The 21925-nt window shown below is 39.3% G+C and overlaps 1 protein-coding gene across 5 annotated transcripts in view; it reads right to left on the reverse strand.

Moving 5' to 3' along the window:
* The window catches only part of ADAM10 (ADAM metallopeptidase domain 10), a 181793-nt gene that overhangs the window by 121835 nt on the left and 38033 nt on the right, over positions 1-21925 (reverse strand). Inside the window, exon 1 of one of the 5 annotated variants that reach the window (XM_053594024.1) lies at positions 11154-11229. The exons of the other annotated variants lie outside the window; for them this stretch is intronic. Coding sequence (XP_053449999.1) covers positions 11154-11223 — 70 coding nt within the window. The 5' untranslated portion in view covers positions 11224-11229. Of the gene's footprint in view, positions 1-11153; positions 11230-21925 lie in introns of those variants that run through there. 5 annotated transcript variants of the gene reach the window in all.

The raw sequence follows: 21925 nt of genomic DNA on the forward strand, positions 1-21925 counted from the left end.
GTGTATCTTTTTTTATCTTTTTACTTAGCCTGTTTGTGTCTTTACCTTTAAAGTGAGCCCCTGGCTGCACACAGTGGCTCACGTCTGTAATCCTATCATTCTACAAAGAGAGGCACAGGAGGACAATTTAAGCTAAAGAGTTCGAGACCAGCCTGAGCAAGAGTAAGACCCATTTCTATTCAATAGAAAAAACTGGCTCAACACCCATAGCACAGTGGTTACAGCGGCAGCCACATATACCAAGGGTCGCAGGTTCAAACCCAGATGGAGTCAGATAAATGACAATTTGACAAATGTAACAAAAAATAGCCAGACGTTGTGATGGGCGGCCTGTAGTCCCAGCTACTTGGGAGGCTGAGGCAAGAGAATCACATAAGCCTAAGAGTCTGAGGTTGCTGTGAGCTATGACGCCATGGCACTCTACCCAGGCCGACATAGTGAGACTCTGCCTAAAAAAAAAAAAAAAGAAAAGAAAAAAGAAAGAAAGAAAGAAAAAAGAAAAAACTAGCCAGATATGGTAGTACATGCCTGTAGTCCCAGCTCCTCAGGAGACTGAGGCATAAGGATCACTTGAACCCAAGAGTTTGAGGTCACCATGAGCTAGGCTGATGCCAAGGCACTATAGCCTGGGCAACAGAGATCAATCAATCAGTAAAATAAAGCAAGTTCCTTGGAAGGCCATACACAGTTGGGTCTTGCTTTTTAACCCAATCTGACAATCTCTCCATTTTAATTGGGGTGTTTATACCATTTATTTGTTTTTTCCTTTCCTTTTTTTTGAGACAGAGCCTCAAGCTATCACCTTACGTAGAGTGCCATAGCATCACAGCTCACTTAAGTCTCCAACTCCTGGGCTTAAGTGATTCTCTTGCCTCAGCCTCCCATGTAGCTGGAACTACAAGTGCCCGCCACAACGCCTGGCTTTTTTTTTTTCATTGCAGTTGTTGTTGTTTAGTAGGCACAGGCCGAGCTTGAACCAGCCAGCCTCGGTATATGTGACCAGTGCTCTATTAACTGAGCTACGGGTGCTGCCCATTCCACCAGCTTTTCACTTAAAAGCTTCTAACAAGACTCAACTGTCATCCTAAGCAATTTGATTATGATGTATTTTAGTATAGTTTTCTTCATACTTCTTGAACCTTGGTTTCAATGAACTTCCTGGATCTGAGAATTCATAGGGTTTTTTTTTTCCAGCTACTAGTTCTTCAAATTTTTTTCTGTCATCCCCCCTTCAAGGACTCTAATTATAAATATATTAGGCTACTCGAAATTCTTCCATGCCCCACTGATTGTATTTTCTTTCTTTTTCTTTTTTTTTTTTTAAGAGATGAGGTCTTCTAATGTTGCTCATGGCTGGAGTATAGTACACAGGCATTAAAATAGCACACTGCAGCCTCAAATTCCTGGGCTCAAGTGATCTTCCTACCTCAAACTCCCAAGTAGCCGGGACCATTGGCACATGCCACCATGCCCTGATGGTCTTTTCACACTTTTTAAAAAATTATTTTCTCTATGTTTCACACTGAAGAGTTTCTATTGCTGTATCTTCTAGTTCACTAATATTCTGCAACACCTAATCTGCATTAAAGCCATTCAATCAGTACACTTACTATCAAACACTGTCATTTTCATCTCTAGAAGTTAGATTTGTGTCTGTTTTCTATCTTGAACTATGTATGTCTACATTTAACTGCTTTTCTTTTTTTAATTAAATCATAGCCATGTACATTAATGCAATCATGGGGTACAATGCGCTGGTTTTATATACAATTTAAGATATTTTCATCAAACTGGTTAATATAGCCTTCATGGCATTTTCTTAGTTGTTGTGTTAAGACATTTACATTCTACATTTAGTAAATTTCACATGTACCCTTGTAAGATGCACTGTAGATGCAGTCCTATATAATTGGAGGAGGGTAATTGGTGAGATTTAACTTTTTAAATATGTAAAATATACTTCTAATTAAAATTTTTTATTTTCTTATTTGCTAATTCTATGTCAGTTTTTGGTTGTTTCCAACTCCAATTTCATTATGAGTTGTTTTCTGTTTCACTGCATTCCTCATACTCTTTTGGATACCAGACACAAATTTGAACTTCTTGGGTGCTGGACATTTTTCTGTATTATTATGAATATTCTTAAGTTTGTTCTGGGAAAACGTAAAGTTATTTAGAAATAGTTTAATCCTTTTGGGTCTTGCATTTATGATTTGTTAGGCAAGCCTGGAGTAGTGCTCAGTCTAGGGTTAAATATATCCTACTACTGAAGCAAGACCTATCTCAGTAGTCTATCCATTGTTCCAATTGTGAGTCTGTCCAGTCTGGCTGGAGAAAACAGGCACTATTTCCAGCCTATATAAGAGCTCAATCTAATATAATGTGTTACGCTCAATCTAATCTTTCTGGATGAATCCCTTTCCCTCAGGTCAATCTAACCTTTCTGGATAAATCCCTTTCCCTAGACTCAGGTCATTTCCTCACTTGTATAAAGTGATCAGAACATTCCAAGAGAAATCTCTACAGATGTCAGGGATTCTCACTATGCTGCTGCTTCTTCCTGATCTGTCTATAGTCTATAAAATATGACCATTTTGGTCTCCCTTACTCTTGACTCCATCTCCTCAACTCAGGAAGTTCAGTGGCCTCCACCTAGGTTCCCTATTATTTATACAGCACCATAACCAAGAAATTTTCCTAAGGCAGAAAGTTAGCACAATATAGGGCTAGCCTTATTTTCTCCCCATTTCAGGGTCCTTAAATGCCTGATGACCAAAAACTTAAAAACCATGTTTCTCTGGACTTTTCCTGGTTTTGTTTCATTTTAGGCAAGGAAGGTAAATTTAGTCCTTATTCCTTCACTTTCATCAAAAGTAAACAAAAGTGATTCTTTAACAAATCAAGTAAAATTTGTTCCTAAAGAAAATTGCCCTCTTTCATAAAACAGATTTTAAAAAACTATAATGGTTTGCCTATTGTGCTGCTTACAGCCTAAATGTTCCACCATTAAACTTTCTGTTTATGTAGTTAGGGGTTCTTTGTGTACATAGTTATAGGCACAAATTCTAAACTTAAGATTATTTAGGTTCTAGAGATTATTACAGAATAATGCAAACATATGTACATACAGTTCAAACACTATTGAACTGTACACTTAGAAATGGTTAAAACAGGGCAGCATCTGTGGCTCAAAGGGATAGGGCGCCGGCCCCATATGCCGGAGGTGGTGGGTTCAAACCCAGCCCTGGCCAAAAACTGCAAAAAAAAGAAATGGTTAAAACAGCAAATTTAACATTATCTTTTACTAGAATAAAAAAAATTATCTGGGGTTGACTATCATTACTTTCATTTATTAACTGTTACCTAGATTAAATGGAAAACCACTCAGCTTCAGTTTTCTATCTGAAAAACGGGGAAGCATAGAATAGCTCTCTCTGTTATGACTGTTACACAGACCAGGCATGCTGGCTTGCACCTGTAATCCTAGCACTCTAGGAAACCAAGGTAGGAGGATCATTTGAGCTCAGGAGTTTCAGACTAGCCTGAGCAACAGTAATACCCCAGTCTCTAACAAAACTAGAAAAACATAGCTGGGCATGGTGGCACTTGTGTATAGTCCCAGTTACTTGGGAGGCTGAGGCAGGAGGATCACCTGAGCGAGGAGTTTCAGGTTGCTGTAAGGTATGATAGCACCAATGCACTCCAGCTCGGATAACAGAGTAAGACTTCATACTACACACACACACACACACACACACACACAAAGGCTTGGCGCCTGTCGTTCAGTGGCTGGAGTGCCAACCACATATATCAGAGCTGGCGGGTTCGAACCCAGCCCAGGCCTGCCAAACAATGACAATTACAACCAAAACAATAGCCAGGCATTGTGATGGGTGCCTATAGTCCCAGCTACTAGAAAGGCTGAGGCAAGAATCGCATAAGCCCAAGAGTTTGAGGTTGCTGTGAGCTGTAACACCATGGCACTCTACCGAGGGCAACACAGTAAGACTCTGTCTCAAAAGGAAGAAGATTAAACAGATTAAATGACTTAAACTGTATGTGACAATTTAACAGAGGGCCTGCCATACAACAAAGGTTCAATACATTTTCCACCATCACCTCTTCCCTATTGTCCTACCTTTCTTCCTTCTCCCACACTTATCTTTGAGACCAATATATGTACATTCAGGCCATAAATTCAGGAATAAAAATAAAACTGGGTTTGAATTCTGACACTCCAGCCATGACTACAAGAGCTGCAAAACCATTTAACTTTTTTAAACCCCAGGAGTTACCATTAAAATGGAAACAATAATTCCTACTTTAAATGCATGTAAAATTCTTAGCACAAAAGATAACATAAAAAGACTGTTAAATTTAAACAATTATTGAGCTACTTCACCTTCCTCTTGAATGCATTCCTCTAGAGTCCAAAACTATGTTTGCAACTAGCAAAGAAAATACAGAGAAGCCAATGTGTTAAAATTATAAAGGTGACTAGTATAGAACTTTCAAAAATCAAGACTAATGGAATCGAATGTTATGCCAATGCATGCAAGCTCACCAAAGAGTTGATAATTTAAAAAATATATAATACATTAAGCCAGTGCATTTTCCAAATCCTTTAAAAATATTTTTGAATTTATATTTGGAGTTTTAAAAATAACCCTTGCAAAAAGAAATATCAAGAAAAGAAATCAAGAATGAGGAAACTGTAGTAGGAGAACTTTTGAGTAATTCTTCCCACTCTGAACATCAAATATAAGATTTTTATTAGATTACTGAATAGAATTTCTTTCTTTCTTTTTTTTGGGGGGGGAGGACAGAGCCTCAAGCTATAGCCCTGGGTAGTGCCACGGCGTCACAGCTCACAGCAACCTCCAACTCCTGGGCTTAAGCGATTCTCTTGCTTTAGCCTCCCTAATAGCTGGGACTGAGGGCGCAAGCCACAAAGCCCAGCTATTTTTTGGTTGTAGTTGTCATTTAGACGCCACCCTTGAATTTCTTTTAAGTAGTCTGAGTAGAAATACCACAACCTTGGCTTTGCAGAGTTGCATATGCACTCCTTTTTTAGTACCAAAAAAGTCAACTTTTTAAGTCGCAGTTCAGATAAAGTATTTTATCACTTCTAATAACAAAACAATAACTACTGCTGTTCTGGTGAAACAGTCATAACAAAAACTCAACTATTTACATAGATGGAACACTAACAGGAGAGTTATTAAACAAAGTCATCTTTTCTCTGTCCCACACAGAAGGAATTTTATAAAGCAACATAATGTTCACTTTTGCTGGCAAAGGACCTGAGTAACAATCTTCTGAATCTTTGTAACTGAGAACATGATTCATAAAGTTTAATTGGGAAAGTTACAAACAATACCCAAGGATACACAGTCACTAAGTCCACCTCATTATTATCTTCTACATAAGACCTAAAATTGTTTTTGTGTTAATTAGCTAAATATCAGTAGCTATATGATCTCAGTAATGTGGGGAAAAAAACTGATATTAAGATAATGTACTGAAACAGTATTCATAATTACTCTCCTCTACTTTATGAAATGAAGGGAGAAATAGTGTATGGGGGGGAAGGGGTTCAGCCTATCCTCCTCACCCACAAAAGAAAAGAACTAATCCTCAAGAATTGAAATCAAATAAGAAAAAGATAACCAGTGTATGCTGGAGCTGAGTGATACAGGCTCATGAGTTCCAACTGCTTTCCCAATTTCCTGCTCTGTGACATTATGTTGGTTGTCTGAATCTGAGTATTTCCACCACTGACACTGGGAAAGGCTACTAATCAGAGGATTTTTTTCCTTTTATTCTTTTTCCAAGAGAGCCAGAGTACTAATACAACAGTGAGTATAACCTAATGATGTAATCTTTCAAGCAGACAGCCAAAGAAATAAACAACATTTTAATGGAAAGGGTGCCAGGTGCAATAGATAATGCCTATAATCCTAGCACTCCAGGAGGCCAAGGCAGGAGGATTTCTTGAGTTCAAGAGTTCAAGACCAGCCTAAGCAAGCATCTGTATTCCCAGCTACTTGGGAGGCTGAGGCAAGAGGATTACTAGGGCCCAAGAATTTGAGGTTGCCATCAGCTGTGACACCATGACACTCTACCCAGGGTGACAGAGTGAGACTCTGTCTTTAAAAAAAAAAAAAAGGTGAAAAAGGAAAGCACACTGGATTTCTAATCCCTACTGACCCTAACCCTCAGACATCACACAATTTCTTTGTTCTTACAGTGATAATAAGAAAAAAGTAAGCCAGGCATTGTGGCGGGCGCCTATAGTCCCAGCTACTTGGGAGGCTGAGGCAAGAGAATCGCTTAAGCCCAGGAGTTTGAGGTTGCTGCGAGCCATGGCACTCTACCAAGGGTGACAGCTTGAGACTCTGTCTCAAAAAAAAAGAAAAGAAAAGAAAAGAAAAAAGTAAAAGCCACCATATAATTCATTTTTTAAATTTCAGAAAAGAACTCCAAAATTCTCAAAAAGCTTGTACACACTCATGGCCCCATGACTGCAGAAAAATGAGTACAACAAAATATTTAGCCCTCAAACTATGAAATGAGGGGAAAACAATACATTAGTCCCAGAGACAAAAGAAAAAGAAGCCAACAGAATTATATACTATAAAACCTCTGTATGTTGACCACCCAAGAACTATAATGAACTGGTCAACATGAGGAACTAGGCCTACTGTACTGATATGTACATGTGGTACATGTCTAGTCTATAAAAATCAGGTCAATTTAAAGACATGGTCAATGTAGGGAGGTGGTCAACTACAGAGGTTCTACTATAGAGCAAAAGGAACATCTAGTCAGAGAAGAGGCACACAACCATGAACATAACATTGTACAGACAGAGCAAAAAAAAAAAAACAACAAAAACATGACAGTAACAAAAAAGGAAAAGAGAAAAAGCATCTAATTGACAAGGAAACAACATTTAGAAACAATCCTGGGCAAACTGGAATAAGTCTAAGATGATATTAAGAAATTCTTACTGGTTGCAATCAGTGTAACCTGGCTTATTGTACCCTCAATGAATCCCCAAAAATAAAAAAATAAGAAATTCTTATTGGTTAGGCATGGTGGCTCATACCTATAATCCTAGCACTTTGGGAGACAGAGGCAGAAGGATCACTTCATGAGGCAGCAGTGAGCTCTGATGGCACCACTGCCCTCCAGCCTGGGCAACAGAGCCAGGCTACCTCTAAAAACTATCCCACCACAGAAAAATCAATTACCAGAAAGAAGTAAACAGAATTATCCTCAAAGCTCATACAAAGGCCAGGAAGCTCTTATTATTTCTACCATTCAGAGAAGAAAGACCTTGTGTTGGGTACAACCCTCAGAAAGATACCACCTTATTGGTAGGGTAAAAATAGCTATATAAAGACTGTTTTGGATCTATCCAAACAAAGCTTAAATATAATCTTCCAAATTTGAATAATAAATTGGACTAAACCTACTGTAAGTTGTAACTGTACACCAAAAAAGTCTGAAAATGCTTAAAGACAAACTCAAATACTCAAAAATGTTAAAAATCAGAATGTTCTGTATCCAATAAAAGTTACCATTCAAATAAAGAAGGAAAATATATTTTTCTCCTATAACTAAAGGAAATATCAGTCACTAGAAAGAGAAATTATAGAGATGATGGAATCAGCAGGCAAAGAAGTTAAAACAGCTATTTTAAATAGATTCCTTAGGTTAAGGGACACACAGGAAAACAAACATAAGGGGAAAAAAGTGAAATCTATAACTATAAATCTACAGAGCCAAGATGCTCAAAAAATCCTAAAGAAAATAAACATATTTATTATACAAATATATGTTATACACCAAATAAAGGCGTATCACAGGCTAACGACTAAAAACTAGGGACTTGGGGAAAAAATCTTTTAAAAAATCAGCTGTGGGTGCAAAAGCAAAAAGGAAGCCAGAAAAAAAGACACATGACATATGAAGGAACAAAGATTAAAATGATTCAAGGCAGGTTTGAACCTGGCCTCAGCCAGCAAAACAATAATGACAACTGCAACAAAAAACATAGCCAGGTGTTGTGGTGGGTGCCTGTAATCCCAAATACTGGGAGGCTGACGCAAGAGAATCCCTAAACCCAAGAGTTTGAGGCTGCTGTGAGCTGTGACACTACAGCACTCTACCGAGAGCCACATAGTAAGACTCTGTCTCAAATTAAAAAAAAAAACTTTCTCAACCTAAGATTCTATACTCAGTGAAAATATCTTTCACAAATGAAGGTAGATATGATAAAATGAAGCCTTTTTTGGACATCAGAGCTTAAAATTCATCACAAGTACACTTCTATTACCAGAAATGTTAAAGAAAGTTTTTCAGGCAAAAGAAATTACATCAGATGAAAATCTATACTGACATAAAGAATAGTTACAGAAATGGTGACTATGTAAGAAAGTTAAAAGTTTACTTTTCTCATTTTTTTAAACTCTCTAAAAGTGACTACATTAAAAAACACAATGTACTGTGAAATTTATGACACGTATGAATTAAAACATATGACAACAGCACAATGAAGGCTGGGTGTAGAGGCTCACGCCTTTAATCCTAGCACTCTGGGAGGCCGAAGCAGGAGGATCCCTTAAGCTCAGGAGTACAAGAACAGCCTGGGCAAGAGCAAAACCCCATCTATACTAAAAACAGAAAAAACTAGACAGGCATTGTGGCAAGCGCTTGTAGTCCCAGCTACTCGGGAGGCTGAGGCAAAAGGATCACTTGAGCCAAAGAGTTTGAGGGTGCTATGAGCTATGATGCTAAAGGGGTCTCTGAAAAGCAAAGAGCAGTCCCTGTCTATTATTCAGAGGAAACTCTGTAAAGCAGAAAGCAGCTATGAAGGATATAGTTAAAATTGACAAAACAAAGCATAGGGCCAGAGAAGATTAACATAGGAATGAAGGAATTCAAAGGCAGAGGGAACAACAGGGCAGGGAGTGCCAGTGCAAACTGAGGGGGTTGTGAGAAGGTAGGGGGAAGTCATTTTTCCTAGAGTGAATAATGCCGTTGTCTGAGACTGACTGCACAACAGATGTTGATCTTGCACCAGGGTGAAAACACATGTAGTGAGAATAAGATGGAGTCAGGCAGACTAAAGCGGACATGACACCACTGACCTAGTAGGTTTAGATTCTGCCTGACCTTTACCCCTAATCTCCCGTTTGACATAGCTGGTCTGGTTGGATGAAGTCCTGCCTGACCTTCACCTTCTGTCTCCCATTCTTACTGTTTTTTTTTTTTGTAAATTTAGCTCCCTAAAGAAGCCTATCTTGAATAGTGGAGGCAATCGATTTAGAAAATTAACTTTTGAAATGGAGTGTTGTAATAGGTCACTGAGTGATCTTTGCTTTGAACTATGCAAATTAAAAAAGAATACCACCTTGGAAAAAAGTAGCTTTGGGTATAAAAGAAGTAAAAATTTGAATAAAGATTGGTGAGCCATCTCAGCCACCCCTCTACTTTTAAGCTTGTCTTCACTTTTGTAGAGCTATTTTATGTCTTTCAATAAACTCTGAATTGTGTGTACTCTTTACTTCATCCCAGTTGTCCTGTCTGCTCAGAAGGGGTATGTCAACTAAATGCCTCTGGCCAAGGTACACCCTGGAGTGGTTTGAAATGCCTCCCTGGCAGAAACAGACAGACTGCCAGTTCGAGTAGCAGGTTTTCTTTTTTCTGGCCCTTTTCACAAAGGATAATCACCTATCCTGGTCTGTTTTTGTGGCTCTGTGTTTGTTAGTGGTATGTCTTTCAACTCTTTATCTGACCACCCAAGAACCCTCTATTTAAAGCTCCAACATGCTTTCACTACTATGGTGCTCTACTCGAGACAGAGTGAAAAAAATTAATTAATTAATTAAAAAATAAACTAGCACAATGTAGCAGAGAAATGGAAGTGTACTTATACTCTCATGTGAAGTAGAATAATACTATTTTAAAGTACACTATGCCAAGTTATAGATGTGTATTTTACAACTTAGGAACAACCTCTTAAAAAAACGACAGGTAGGGTGGCACCTGTGGCTCAAAAGAGTAGGGCACCGGCCCCATATGCCAGAGGTCGCGGGTTCAAACCCAGCCCCGGCCAAAAACTGCAAAAAAAAAAAAAAAAGACAGGTAAATCACACTGAGTCAATAGCAGAGATAAAATTAAATCATGAAGGGCGGCACCTGTGGCTCAGTCGGTAGGGCGCCGGCCCCATATACCGAGGGTGGCGGGTTCAAACCCAGCCCCGGCCAAACTGCAACCAAAAAATAGCCGGGCGTTGTGGCGGGCGCCTGTAGTCCCAGCTACTCGGGAAGCTGAGGCAAGAGAATCACCTAAGCCCAGGATTTGGAGGTTGCTGTGAGCTGTGTGAGGCCACGGCACTCTATCGAGGACCATAGGATGAGACTCTGTCTCTACAAAAAAAAAAAAAAAATTAAATCATTAAAGTAAATCCCAAAGAATGCAGGAAAAGAGGAGGGAAAAGAACTATGAAAAGACAGGGCGGCGCCTGTGGTTCAGTGAGTAGGGCGCCAGCCCCCTATACCAAGGGGAGCGGGTTCAAACCCAGCTCCAGCCAAACTGCAACAAAAAAATAGCCAGGCATTGTGGCGGGCTCCTGTTTTCCCAGCTGCTCAGGAGGTTGAGGCAAGAGAATCGCATAAGCCTAAGTGCTGGAGGTTGCTGTTAGCCATGTGACATCATGCCACCCTACCGAGGGCAGTAAAGTGAGACTGTGTCTCTACAAAAAAAAAAAAAACAACAACAACTATGAAAAGACAGAAGAGAAAATAGTTAAGATGGCAGTTTATGGGTGACACCTGTGGCTCAAAGAGGTAGGGTGCCAACCCCATATGCTGGAGGTGGCGGGTTCAAACCCAGCCCCGGCCAAAAGCTACAAAAAAAAAAAAAAGATGGCAGTTTAAAATTCAGCTATATCAATAATTGCATTAAAAGTAAATGATCTAGGTCAGGCACGTGGCTCACACGTGTAATCCCACCCAGTACTTCGGGAGGCCCAACGTGGGAGGATCACTTGACCAGGAGTTCAAGACCAGACTGAGCAACATAATGAGTTCCTGCCTCTACAAAAAAAATTTATAACTTAGTCAGGCATGGTGGCACATACCTACAATTCCAACTGAGACAGGAGAATCACGTGAGACCAGGAGTTTAGAGCTGTAGTGAGCTATGATCATGCCCCATACGAGAGACTCCTCCCCCCATTTCTTAGAAAAAAAAAAGTAAATGATAGAAATTAAAAGGCAAAAACCATCTTTTCATTATTTAAAACGCAAATACATGCTAATAGACACTTTAAACACAAAAAGATGAGTTTTTTAAAAAGGATAAAAAAGATATAAAGATATACCATCCAAATATTAACCCAAGGAAAGCTGGAGTGGCTATAGTAATATCAGAAAAAGTAAACTTAAAAACAAACAGTATTATGATACTATGATACTACAGATCATACTATCATAGATACTATCTATGATACTCTACAGATTTATCTATAGAGTTGGAAATCATAACACTTCTTTCTGAATAAGCAGACAAAATCAGCAGGGTTATAGAAAACTTGAACACTATTGACTTGAATACAAAGAATTTGAACTAATTGACAGAATATATATACTTTTCAAAGGCACGTGGAACACTCAACAAGACAGATCTTAGTCCTAGGCCACAAAGCATGTTTCCATAGATTTTAAAAGTCTAAAATCTTAGCGTATGCTCTTTGAGTATAGTAGAATTAAATCAATAACAGGGCAGCACCTATACTCAATGGGTAGGGCGCTGGCCACATATACCCAGGCTGGCAGGTTTGAACCTGGGACCTGGCCAGCTAAAACAACAATGACACCTGCAACAACAGAAAAAATAGCTGGGCATTGTGGCAGGCGCCTGTAATCCCAGCTACCTGGGAGGCTGAGGAAAAGAATTAAGCCCAAGACTTTAAGGTTACTGTTAGCTGTGCCTCCACGGCACTCTACCCAGGACGACAGCTTGAGACGCTTTCTCCAAAAAATAAATAAATAAATAAAAAGAATTAAATCAATAGCAGATATCCAAGAAAATCCTCCAATATTCATAACTTACACTTCTAAATGGCCCACAGGTCTAACAAGAAATGAAAAGGAAAATAAAATATTTCAAATTGACTTCAAATAGCTCAAGAAACTTCTGGGTAATGTTCTATATTATGATTATGGTGTGGCAGCCATATTTCTCAAAATTTACTGATGTAACCTAGTCAAAAGGCCCAGAAGCAATCAAAATTCATAAATTTGTATACATAACACTGGTTATTGTATTTTATTGCATGTAAACTATATCTCAGTAAAGTTGAATTTTTTAAAAAATAAAAACACCGAATCAGATGAATCACTGATTCTTGCCTGTAATCCCAGAGGCAGAGATGGGTGGACTGCTTAAGCTCAGGAGTTCAAGACCAACCTGAGGAAGATCAAGACCCCCGTCTCTACTAAAAATTAGAAAAACTAGCCAGGCGTTTTGGTGGGTGCCTGAAGTCCCAGCTACTGGAAAGGCTAAGGCAAGAGGATGGCTTGAACCCAAGACCTGAGGTTGCATGAGCTATGATGATGCCAGGACGCTCATCCCCACAGCAACTGAGACTCTGCCTCAAAAAAAAAAAAAAAAAAAAGAAACAAACAAACAAAAACATCATATCAAGTTACAGCACCAAAAGAAAGAAGAAAAACTAAAAATTCAAAGTAAAATTTTTATGAAAGTAATAGGTATATGGGTATTGGGCCTTTCTTTCTACTTTTTCCCTAAATTATACAATTTTTCATTAATAAAATCCAGAATTAAAAAAAGGATAAAAACAGAACTAAAAATATTCCAACTTATTCAGTGAGCCTTAATCATTGACCATCCACATTTTTGCAGTCTTCATCACGCACCCTTTAACCTCCTGGCATCATGGTCGCCCTCAGATCCCTTGTGAAGCCAAACACTGTCAAAAAGAGGACCAAGAAGTTTATCCGGCACTCGTCAGAACGTCAAAATTAAGCGAACCAGTGGAAACCCAGAGGTACTGACAATAGGGTTTGGAGAAGATTCAAGGGCCAGATCTTGATGCCCAACATTGAGAGCAACAAGAAAACAAAGAATATGCTGCCCAGTGGTTTCCAGAAGTTCCTCATCCACAACATCAAGGAGCTGGAAGTGCTGTTGATGTACAACACATCTTATTGTGTAGAGATTGCTCACAACGTTTCGCCAATAACTGCAAAGCCACTGTGGAAAGAGCAGCCCAGCTGACTGTCAGAGTAACCAATCCCAATTCCAGGCTGCACAGCAAAGAAAATGAACAGTTTGTATGCACATTTTATCTGTGTTTAAATAAAACCATAAAAACTACCTCCTAAAAAAATTCCAACTTGTCTTCTCATTAAATAAATAAAACTAACACTTCCGATAAACTATTGGCATCTTCTGTAGTGATTCAATATTCCTATATAACTAATATTTTGCTAATAGGACATCCTTTTTCACAAGGATGAGGAAAATAAACGATTAAATGACAACCAGTGATTACAAGTATCAAAAGAACACTAAGAGAAACCAATATCAAGGGACAGTAATAGCTGAGAAAGTAGCAACTCACTGTATCATTTGCAAGAACTTCTTAGAAGACTGGAAGGCCTAGCTCAATACTGCTGCTAAAAATCTAAAAGAAAATCTGGAAACCTAATACTCACCATGTGTTCAAATAACAAATCCATTCATACTATTTCCTTTGAGACTGGAAATTTGTGTTTACAGATTGTTTCCGTTGTTACCAATTAAATCTTTTTCCATATATAACATTTTGCATTTTCCTAAACACACAGAACCTTGCTATTTAAACTGTGTTTTGGAGATTAGCAGTATAGTTACTTCTGGGGAAGTTTAGCAATGCTGAATCCTAAAACTTCTATTGATCCTTAAAGTGACTTAAATAAGGCTCTACCCCAGCCCTACCTGATTACCACAGTGATACGTATACAAATTCAAGCTTAAGAAGCACTGCAACTTTTCCTCATACGGAAATTATGTGACTTCAGCCAGCAGCTATACAGGTTGAGTATAAAAAAATGGAAATTCCAAAATGCTCTAAAATTTGAAACCTTTTGAGCACCAAGATAGTCAAAGGAAATACTCACTGGAGCATTTCAGATTTCAGATTTTCAGATTAGGATTACTCAAACAGTGTGACAGAAAATTTCAGATTTTCCAAACATTCAAAATGTGGAACTCTTCTGGTCCCAAACATTTTAAACAAGGGATACACAACTTGTGTCCCTTTTTTTTTTCCTGCACCCTTGCTTTAATATAAGGATGTAATAAAGCTAGGTATTACAGGTGCTATCATTTCAGCAAAAAAATACCTTGACTGACAGCTCAGGTAATTTACTGAGTAGAAGAAGTTCCCAAATATGGCAATGTGTGAATAGAACAGGGGTTGGTAAACTACAATCTAAAGTCCAGTTTCAGTCAGCCACCTGTTTTTCCAACACTGCTATGCTCATTCACTTACGTATTTTCTACTGCTGCTTTCATACAACAGCAGAGCTGAACGTACAGACGAGGTATCCTATCTTTGGGAAGTCACTTAAGCACTTAGTTTCATTCGTGTTGACTAGTTATAACCCACCTTGTTTTTTCCTCTACCATAAGAATACACATGCTAATCTGAGATCCATGCACCTCTGTGATAGTAAATCTTAAGCGTCAACTTGACTGAATTAAGGAATAGAGACCTGTCAAAGCATTCTTTCTGGGTGTGTTTCTAAGGATGTTTCCAAAGGAGAATGGTCTATGAGTAGGCACATTGAATACAGAAGATGAGTTGGGGACCTGGATAGAATAAAAAGGCAGAAAGAAAGGCAAATTTTCCCTCTCTCTCTCTATCCCTTTGTCTCTCTTTACCCTTCTGCATTCCTCCTTCCTGCCCGCTCCTGCCCCTGGGCATCAAAACTTTAGGCTGAGGCTGGGCCCGGTGGCTCACCCCTGTAATCCCAGCACTCTCAGAGGCCAAGGAGGGTGGATCAGCTGAGCTCACGAATTCCAGACCAGCCTGAGCTACAGCGATACTCCATCTCTAAAAATAGCCCGGTTTTATGGCAGGTGTCTGCACTCCCAACTACTTGGGAGGCTGAGGCAAGAGAACTGCGTGAGCCCAGGAGTCTGAGGTTGCTTAGAGCTATGATGCCATAGTACTCTACTGGAGGCGACATACTGAGACTCTGTCTCAAAAAAACATAACTTTAGGCTCAGCGCTCATAGCACAGTGGCTACAGTGCCAGCCACATACACCGAGGGTGGCAGGTTCAAACCTGGCCTGAGCCAGCTAAAACAATAATGACAACCACAACAACAACATAAAAAAATAGCCGGGCAAGGGCGGCGCCTATGGCTCAGTCGGTAAGGGGCTGGCCCCATATACCGAGGGTGACTGGTTCAAACCCGGCCCCGGCCAAACTGCAACCAAAAAATAGCCGGGCGTTGTGGCAGGCGCCTGTAATCCCAGCTACTCGGGAGGCTGAGGCAAGAGAATAGCGTAAGCCCAGGAGTTGGAGGTTGCTGTGAGCTGTGTGAGGCCACGGCACTCTACCGAGGGCCATAAAGTGAGACTCTGTCTCTACAAAAAAAAAAAAAAAAAAAATAGCCGGGCATTGTGGTGGGCGCCTGTAGTCCCAGCTACTTCGGAGGATGAGGCAAGAGAATCACTTAAGCCCAAGAGTTTCAGGTTGCTATGAGCTATGACGCCACAACACTCTACCAAGAGCGACATAGTGAAACTCTGCCTCAAAAAAAAAACAAAAAAACACTTCAGGCTCATTCCAGAAACCCCCAGGTTCTCAGACTTTAAGATTTCAATCAAGTCATGCTACCAGCATCCCTGCATCTCCACTGTGCAGGTAACCTATTGTAGGACTTCTTAGTCTCCATAATCCCATGAGCCAATTCCCCTAATAAATCCCCACTCATCCATCTATCTACCTATCTATCCATACACACATACACACACACACGCATGTATATCCTATTGTTTCCTAATAAAGTTGATCCTCACTACCATAGGTCCTGCATCTGTGAATTGTACCAACTGCAGATTCAAAATATTGGGGGTGGAGGGAGATTCCACAAAGCTTTAAAAGACAAAATTAGAATTTGCCTCATACTGACTACTCTGTTGAATCCACCCAAATGAAGTATGTGTAAGCATTGTATTTGGTTGTACAAGTAATCTAAAAATGATGTAAAGCTGCAGTCCCCAATGCCCAGACCGTGGACCTGTACCAATGCATGGCCTGTTAGGAAGGAATGAGGCCATACCCAGGTGAGCTGGGGGACTGCCTATGAAGCTTCATCTGTGCCCCATTGCTGGCATCACCACCTGTGTTCTGCCTCCTGTCACATCAGCAGCAGCTTTAGACTTAGATTCTCAGAAGAATGAGAACCCTTAGCCAGGCATTGTGGCAGGAGCTGTAGTCCCAGCTACTGGGGAGGCTGAGGCAAGAGAATCGCTTAAGCCCAAGAGTTTGAGGATCCTATCCCCATGGGTACCAAAAAAGGACTGCACAGCCTCAACAGGGGATTTATGAAACTCTCAATCTTACATGTAAAATCCTGAAAATATTTCTCTTTTTTTTTTTTTTGAAACTTACTACACCGGGACTACCAAACCAGGCTGAACAATAGTGAATGAGGGCAGTTTTACTTTGTTCCTGACTTTTAATAAGAATATCTTTAGTTTTTTTCATTGTATAATACATTCAAAATATGATGCTAAGGCTGCTTCTTCCCAGTCCTATTTTAGAAATCTAGTATTTTAAAATTCACATGAAAATCTGGATAAAACACATTAAAAAATGTTTTTGAAAAAAGCTTCACATTTCACATAGTTGAAGGGAAAAATAATCCTATTTTTGCTATTATGGGGGGAGAGAGAAAAGGGAAAAATTAAAAATCCTATTATAGATGCTTATTTTTAAAAGTTTTCCAATTTTCTTAAATGTATTCTGAGAAATGTACAAAGAAATATATCCCAACTAGGTAAACAATAATGCTAATGGACTGGATATAAAATAACTAAAATTTTATCAAGCTCTTGCTATCTGCCAGGCTCTGTACTGCTATACTTTTTTTTTTTTTCATTTAATCTACTTAACAGACTTATAATGTAAAAAAAATTACCCATTTTTTAAAAAATTGAGGTTTGAGAGATACAAAACAAACTCAAGGCCAGAGTAAATCAGAGGCAGTGCCTGCCAAGAATGCAATTTTGGTTTCAGTGATTTCATGATAAACTCTACAATAATTCTGTTACCTTCGTCACAAACAAGGTATTTCATCATATTTCTGATGTGACTATAAAAAACTATAAAAAAAAATGAAAATATGATTTTGATAAAAACCTTTATAGTAAAGGTAAAGACCTTTCAAAATCTAAACTGACATCAACCTCTAGGACATGAGGAAAAAAATGTAATGAAATAGTAAAGAAGAATGCACTTCTTATAGACCAAAAAATATATATGTTTACCCTTGATTTCCACAGCTAGTGACTGAAACTGGCATAGTTTACTCCACAGGAGCCCTGGCTAATCTCCAATCCTTACACTACTTACCTCGGTCAGATACTACAAAATTGCCTGTTCCCACATGCAGGGTCTGGACCTACTAAACTGAGATTTGTTCTTATACTTTAGCAACCAGTCAATAGCTTAAAAAGTAAAGACAGAACACAGCTTGATCAACCAATCTCACTGAAAGATGTTAAACATTCACCCATCTCTGAACAGAGTTTGGCCTCTAATCCACTCACCTTTGAAGCTGATGTCTGCTTGTTACAGATTTTCCTAATTTCCTAGTTCCAAGCCACCTAAGTTTCTACTCCAGTTCCTAACCACTACTCTAGCCCTGATCCTTTGTTACTTGCTAGACTCTCCATAAACACATATGCCCTGGTACTGATACCATTGCTTCTTATCAATGTTCAAGCTTAAACCAAGAGAAATCAAAGACCAGGCAAAGAAACACCAGACTCATAGAAGAATACAAAATTTTGTGTTCCTTGGAAATCAACATCCAAATCCTACACAGGAAATTAACCCAAAATCCACAGATTTTCCATAAAATCTATAATTTCCATAATCTCCAATGTGATCTTTTGTTTTTTTGAGACAAGAGCCTCACGCTGTCACCCTGGGTAGAGTGCCATGGCATCACAGCTCACGGCAACCTCCAACTCCTGGACTCAAGCGATTCTCCTGCCTCCGCCTCTCCAGTAGCTGGGACCACAGGTGCCTACCACAACGCCTGGCTATTTTTTGGTTGCAGCCATCGTTGTTGTTTGGCGGGCCCAAGCTGGATTCGAACCCGCCAGCTCAGTTCTATGTGGCTGGCGCCTTAGCAGCTTGAGCCACAGGCGCCGGCCGATCCACTCTCCAATGTGATCTTATTCAATTTCCACTTCCCATGCATATTCCCTTACTTGAAGCAACATTCTATTACTTGATAATAATACCCTCTCCACTTTTATCTTCCTCAAGACTACCTAGGTATCCCCAAAACCTACAGTACCCCCCAAAATATGTGGAAAAACACCAACACTGCCCTGCCTTTCCAATGCTATTTTTTTTTCTTTTTTTTAATTTCAGACTAATATGAGGGTATAAACCATTAGCTTATATAATCCACACATGAAAGGTTAAAGTCAGAGTTGTAGCTGTGTCCTACACCCAGGGCGTGTACCATGTATCTATGTACTGTACTCACTGGGTGAGAAGCTACTGAACCCTCTCCTCTCTCCATCTTGAATTTAATTGAGATGTTCTCTCATAAGGGTCTATGATTGTTAATCTCCTAGTTTCAAATTGGGCTTGAGTACATGTGAGGCTTGTTTTTCCGATCTTGTGATACTGATGAGCATGTTCTCCAAATCCATCCAGCTTAAAGGACGTCCAATGGCACTTCTGTGCCATAAACTAAAAACAGCTAGGGGAAAAAAACATAATGTCTGAAAGAGGGACACTATTGCCAAAACTTCAGCAAGGAAACATGTCTGCTCAATTCAGAACTCAAGTCTCCAGTGATGTTTCTTACTAGAGTGCCTAGTTCAGGAGACTGGTTTATATACCTTGTGTCCTAGCTACTAATGAAAGGCCAAAAATTTGAATTAGGGATGAAATTCATAAAGGGTGAAAATGTGCCAAACACAGCAAGGTTCAAAAGATCCTAGACAGACTTTAAAACCATAACAAATGACTGGCCTACAGTATATTTACACAGCAGCTAGAGTAATATTGTTGAAGGCAAATCATATCATGTCGCTTCTCTACTCAAAACCTGCCAAAGATTCCCCAACTCACTCAAAGTCCTAACCACAGTTTAGAAGGTTGAATGTGATCCTCTGCCCCACTCCCATATCTCTCATTTTCTACACTTTTACTCTATGTGCTATGGCCACATTAGTTTCCTTATTATCCCTCTGCCTGAAACATCTTCTCCCAAAGCAAGAGTGACTGCCACACTGCATTCAAGTATCTTCTCAATTTCTTTCAAAGCTTTCCCTGATTGATCACTCTTGACTACTCTACCTGCAAGTATATATTACAGTCATTTTCATTCTAATGCCCTGATTTTTCTTCATACAATTTCTAACATCTAACCCTCGACTAACAGAATCCAAGCTCTGTGAGAACAAGAACTCTGTTGTGTTCACTAATGTACTCTCAGCACCTAGAGAAGAGTCAGATGTATAATAGGTGTTTCAATAAATATTAATATAAATAATTAATGAATCCACTAAATGTTCCAGGGAAACTTCTATTCTCATTTGTACATGGATTACTACCGAAGTTTTGGAGACAGACTGTGTTACAGTCCATTATTTTACTTCCAAGAAACAGAGTTGACAGCGTCCTTTCTGATTCACCCATCAAGTCTGAACATGCTCAGCTTATCCATGTTGCAAGAAGGGCTTCATTTGTTTCCGTCCAAGAGGATTTTATATTTCTTCATTTTTGTATATCTCAAAAATTTTGCAGTGACCCATGTATTTATAAAGAAATCATGAGTCTTACTTGGATAAACTGAAAAAGAGAAAAAAGTAAGGAAAAGTAGACTATACGGACTAGGCATGGTGGCTCATGACTGTAAACCCAGCACTCTGGAGGCTGAGGCAGGTGAATTGCTTGAGCTTAGGACTTCGAGACCAGACTGAGCAAGAGTAAGACCCCAACTCTAAAACTAGTCAGTTGTTTTGGTGGGCACCGGTAGTCCCAGCTACTCAGGAGGCTGAGGCAAGATGATCACTTGAGACAAAGAACTTGAGGTTGCTGTGAGCTATGATGCCATGGCACTCTACCAAGGGCAATAAAGTGAGACTGTCTCCAAAAAAAAAAAAAAAGACAGATTATACCTTACTGATTGATTAAAAAAAAAGCCATAAAGAAACCAACAACGAAATGTATGATACTCATCCAAATACCAGAATTTCTAGTAGGCTTTAGCATTTGCAAAATATAATTTGTTTTTGTAAAAAATTCATTATAGATCTATACACCAGATTTAGGGAGAAAAAATTCTTCTCCTGATGCCTTAAGGGCATTCAGATATTTGTCTCTGCAATTACTCAGTTTTCATCACCACTTTTTCACAACTTTCTGGACAGACTTACAACTCTCAAATTACTGTTCCATCAAGGTTTTAGTGATCAACACATTTTACTTTATACTTCAACAGTTTTGCCAACATTATCTTTATAAGTAGAACTAAATTTCATGGATCCCCAGCTTTGAATGATTTTTGGCAAGTTATCTACTTCTCTGCGCCTGTTTTCTGTGTGTTTCCTCGTCTGTAAAGTGAGAGATACCTGTGTCTAACAGGGTTGTTGTATGGATTAAATAAATATATGTAGTATAAAGTGCTCAGAATAGTGTAGTACATATACAATGTAAGAATTCAGTAAATTATGGCTCCACTAATTAATAAATATATTATTCACTTAATCCTCAAAACAACCCTTTGCAGCAAGTATAATTAATCTTAATATGAGGCTTAGAGAGGTTAAGTGATCTGCCCAAAGACTACAAAACTTTCTTCCAGTTCTAACATTCTATAAATCTAAATTTACCCCAAAATGAAAATTGGTTTTTAAAAATTTCATCTTAACAACAAAGTCTATAAGAAAACAAGAATACAGGCTCAGCACCCACAGCTCAGTGAATAGGGCTCCGACCACATACACGGAAGCTGGCGGGCCCAGGCCTTGCTGAACAATGACAACTGCAACCAAAAAATAGCCAGGCATTGTAGCAGGTGCCTATAGTCTCAGCTTCGTGGGAGGCTGAGGCAAGAGAACTGCTTGAGCCCAAGAGATTGCTCTGAGCTGTGATGCCACGGCACTCTACCCAGGGCAACATGGTGAGACTCTGTCTCAAAAAAAAAAGAAAAGAAAAGAAAACAAGAATATAACTGGGGCAGCACCTGTGGCTCAGTGGGTAGGGCGCCGGTCCCATATACTAAGGGTGACCAGTTCAAACCTAGCCCTCGCCAACTAAAACAGAGTGTCAACTGCAACAAAAATAGCCAGGTATTATGGCAGATACCTGTAGTCCTAGCAACTCGGGAGGCTGAGGCAAGAGAATCACCCTAGCCCAAGAGATGGAGGTTGCTGTGAGCTGTGACGTCACAGCACTCTACCAAGGGCAACAAAGTGAGACTCTGCCTCAAAAAAAAAGAAAAAAGAATATAATCAGATAACCATGAAAATACTCTACATTTCCCCTTTTAGGTTAATTTTTACAGTGAATTACAACTGATAAGTACTTCAAAAAAAAACAAAACTTTTTTTTGAGAACTAGAATACACAGTAGTTGC

This window comes from Nycticebus coucang, chromosome 6 (genome assembly GCF_027406575.1).
Source record: "Nycticebus coucang isolate mNycCou1 chromosome 6, mNycCou1.pri, whole genome shotgun sequence".
In the NCBI taxonomy this organism is placed as follows: domain Eukaryota; kingdom Metazoa; phylum Chordata; class Mammalia; order Primates; family Lorisidae; genus Nycticebus; species Nycticebus coucang.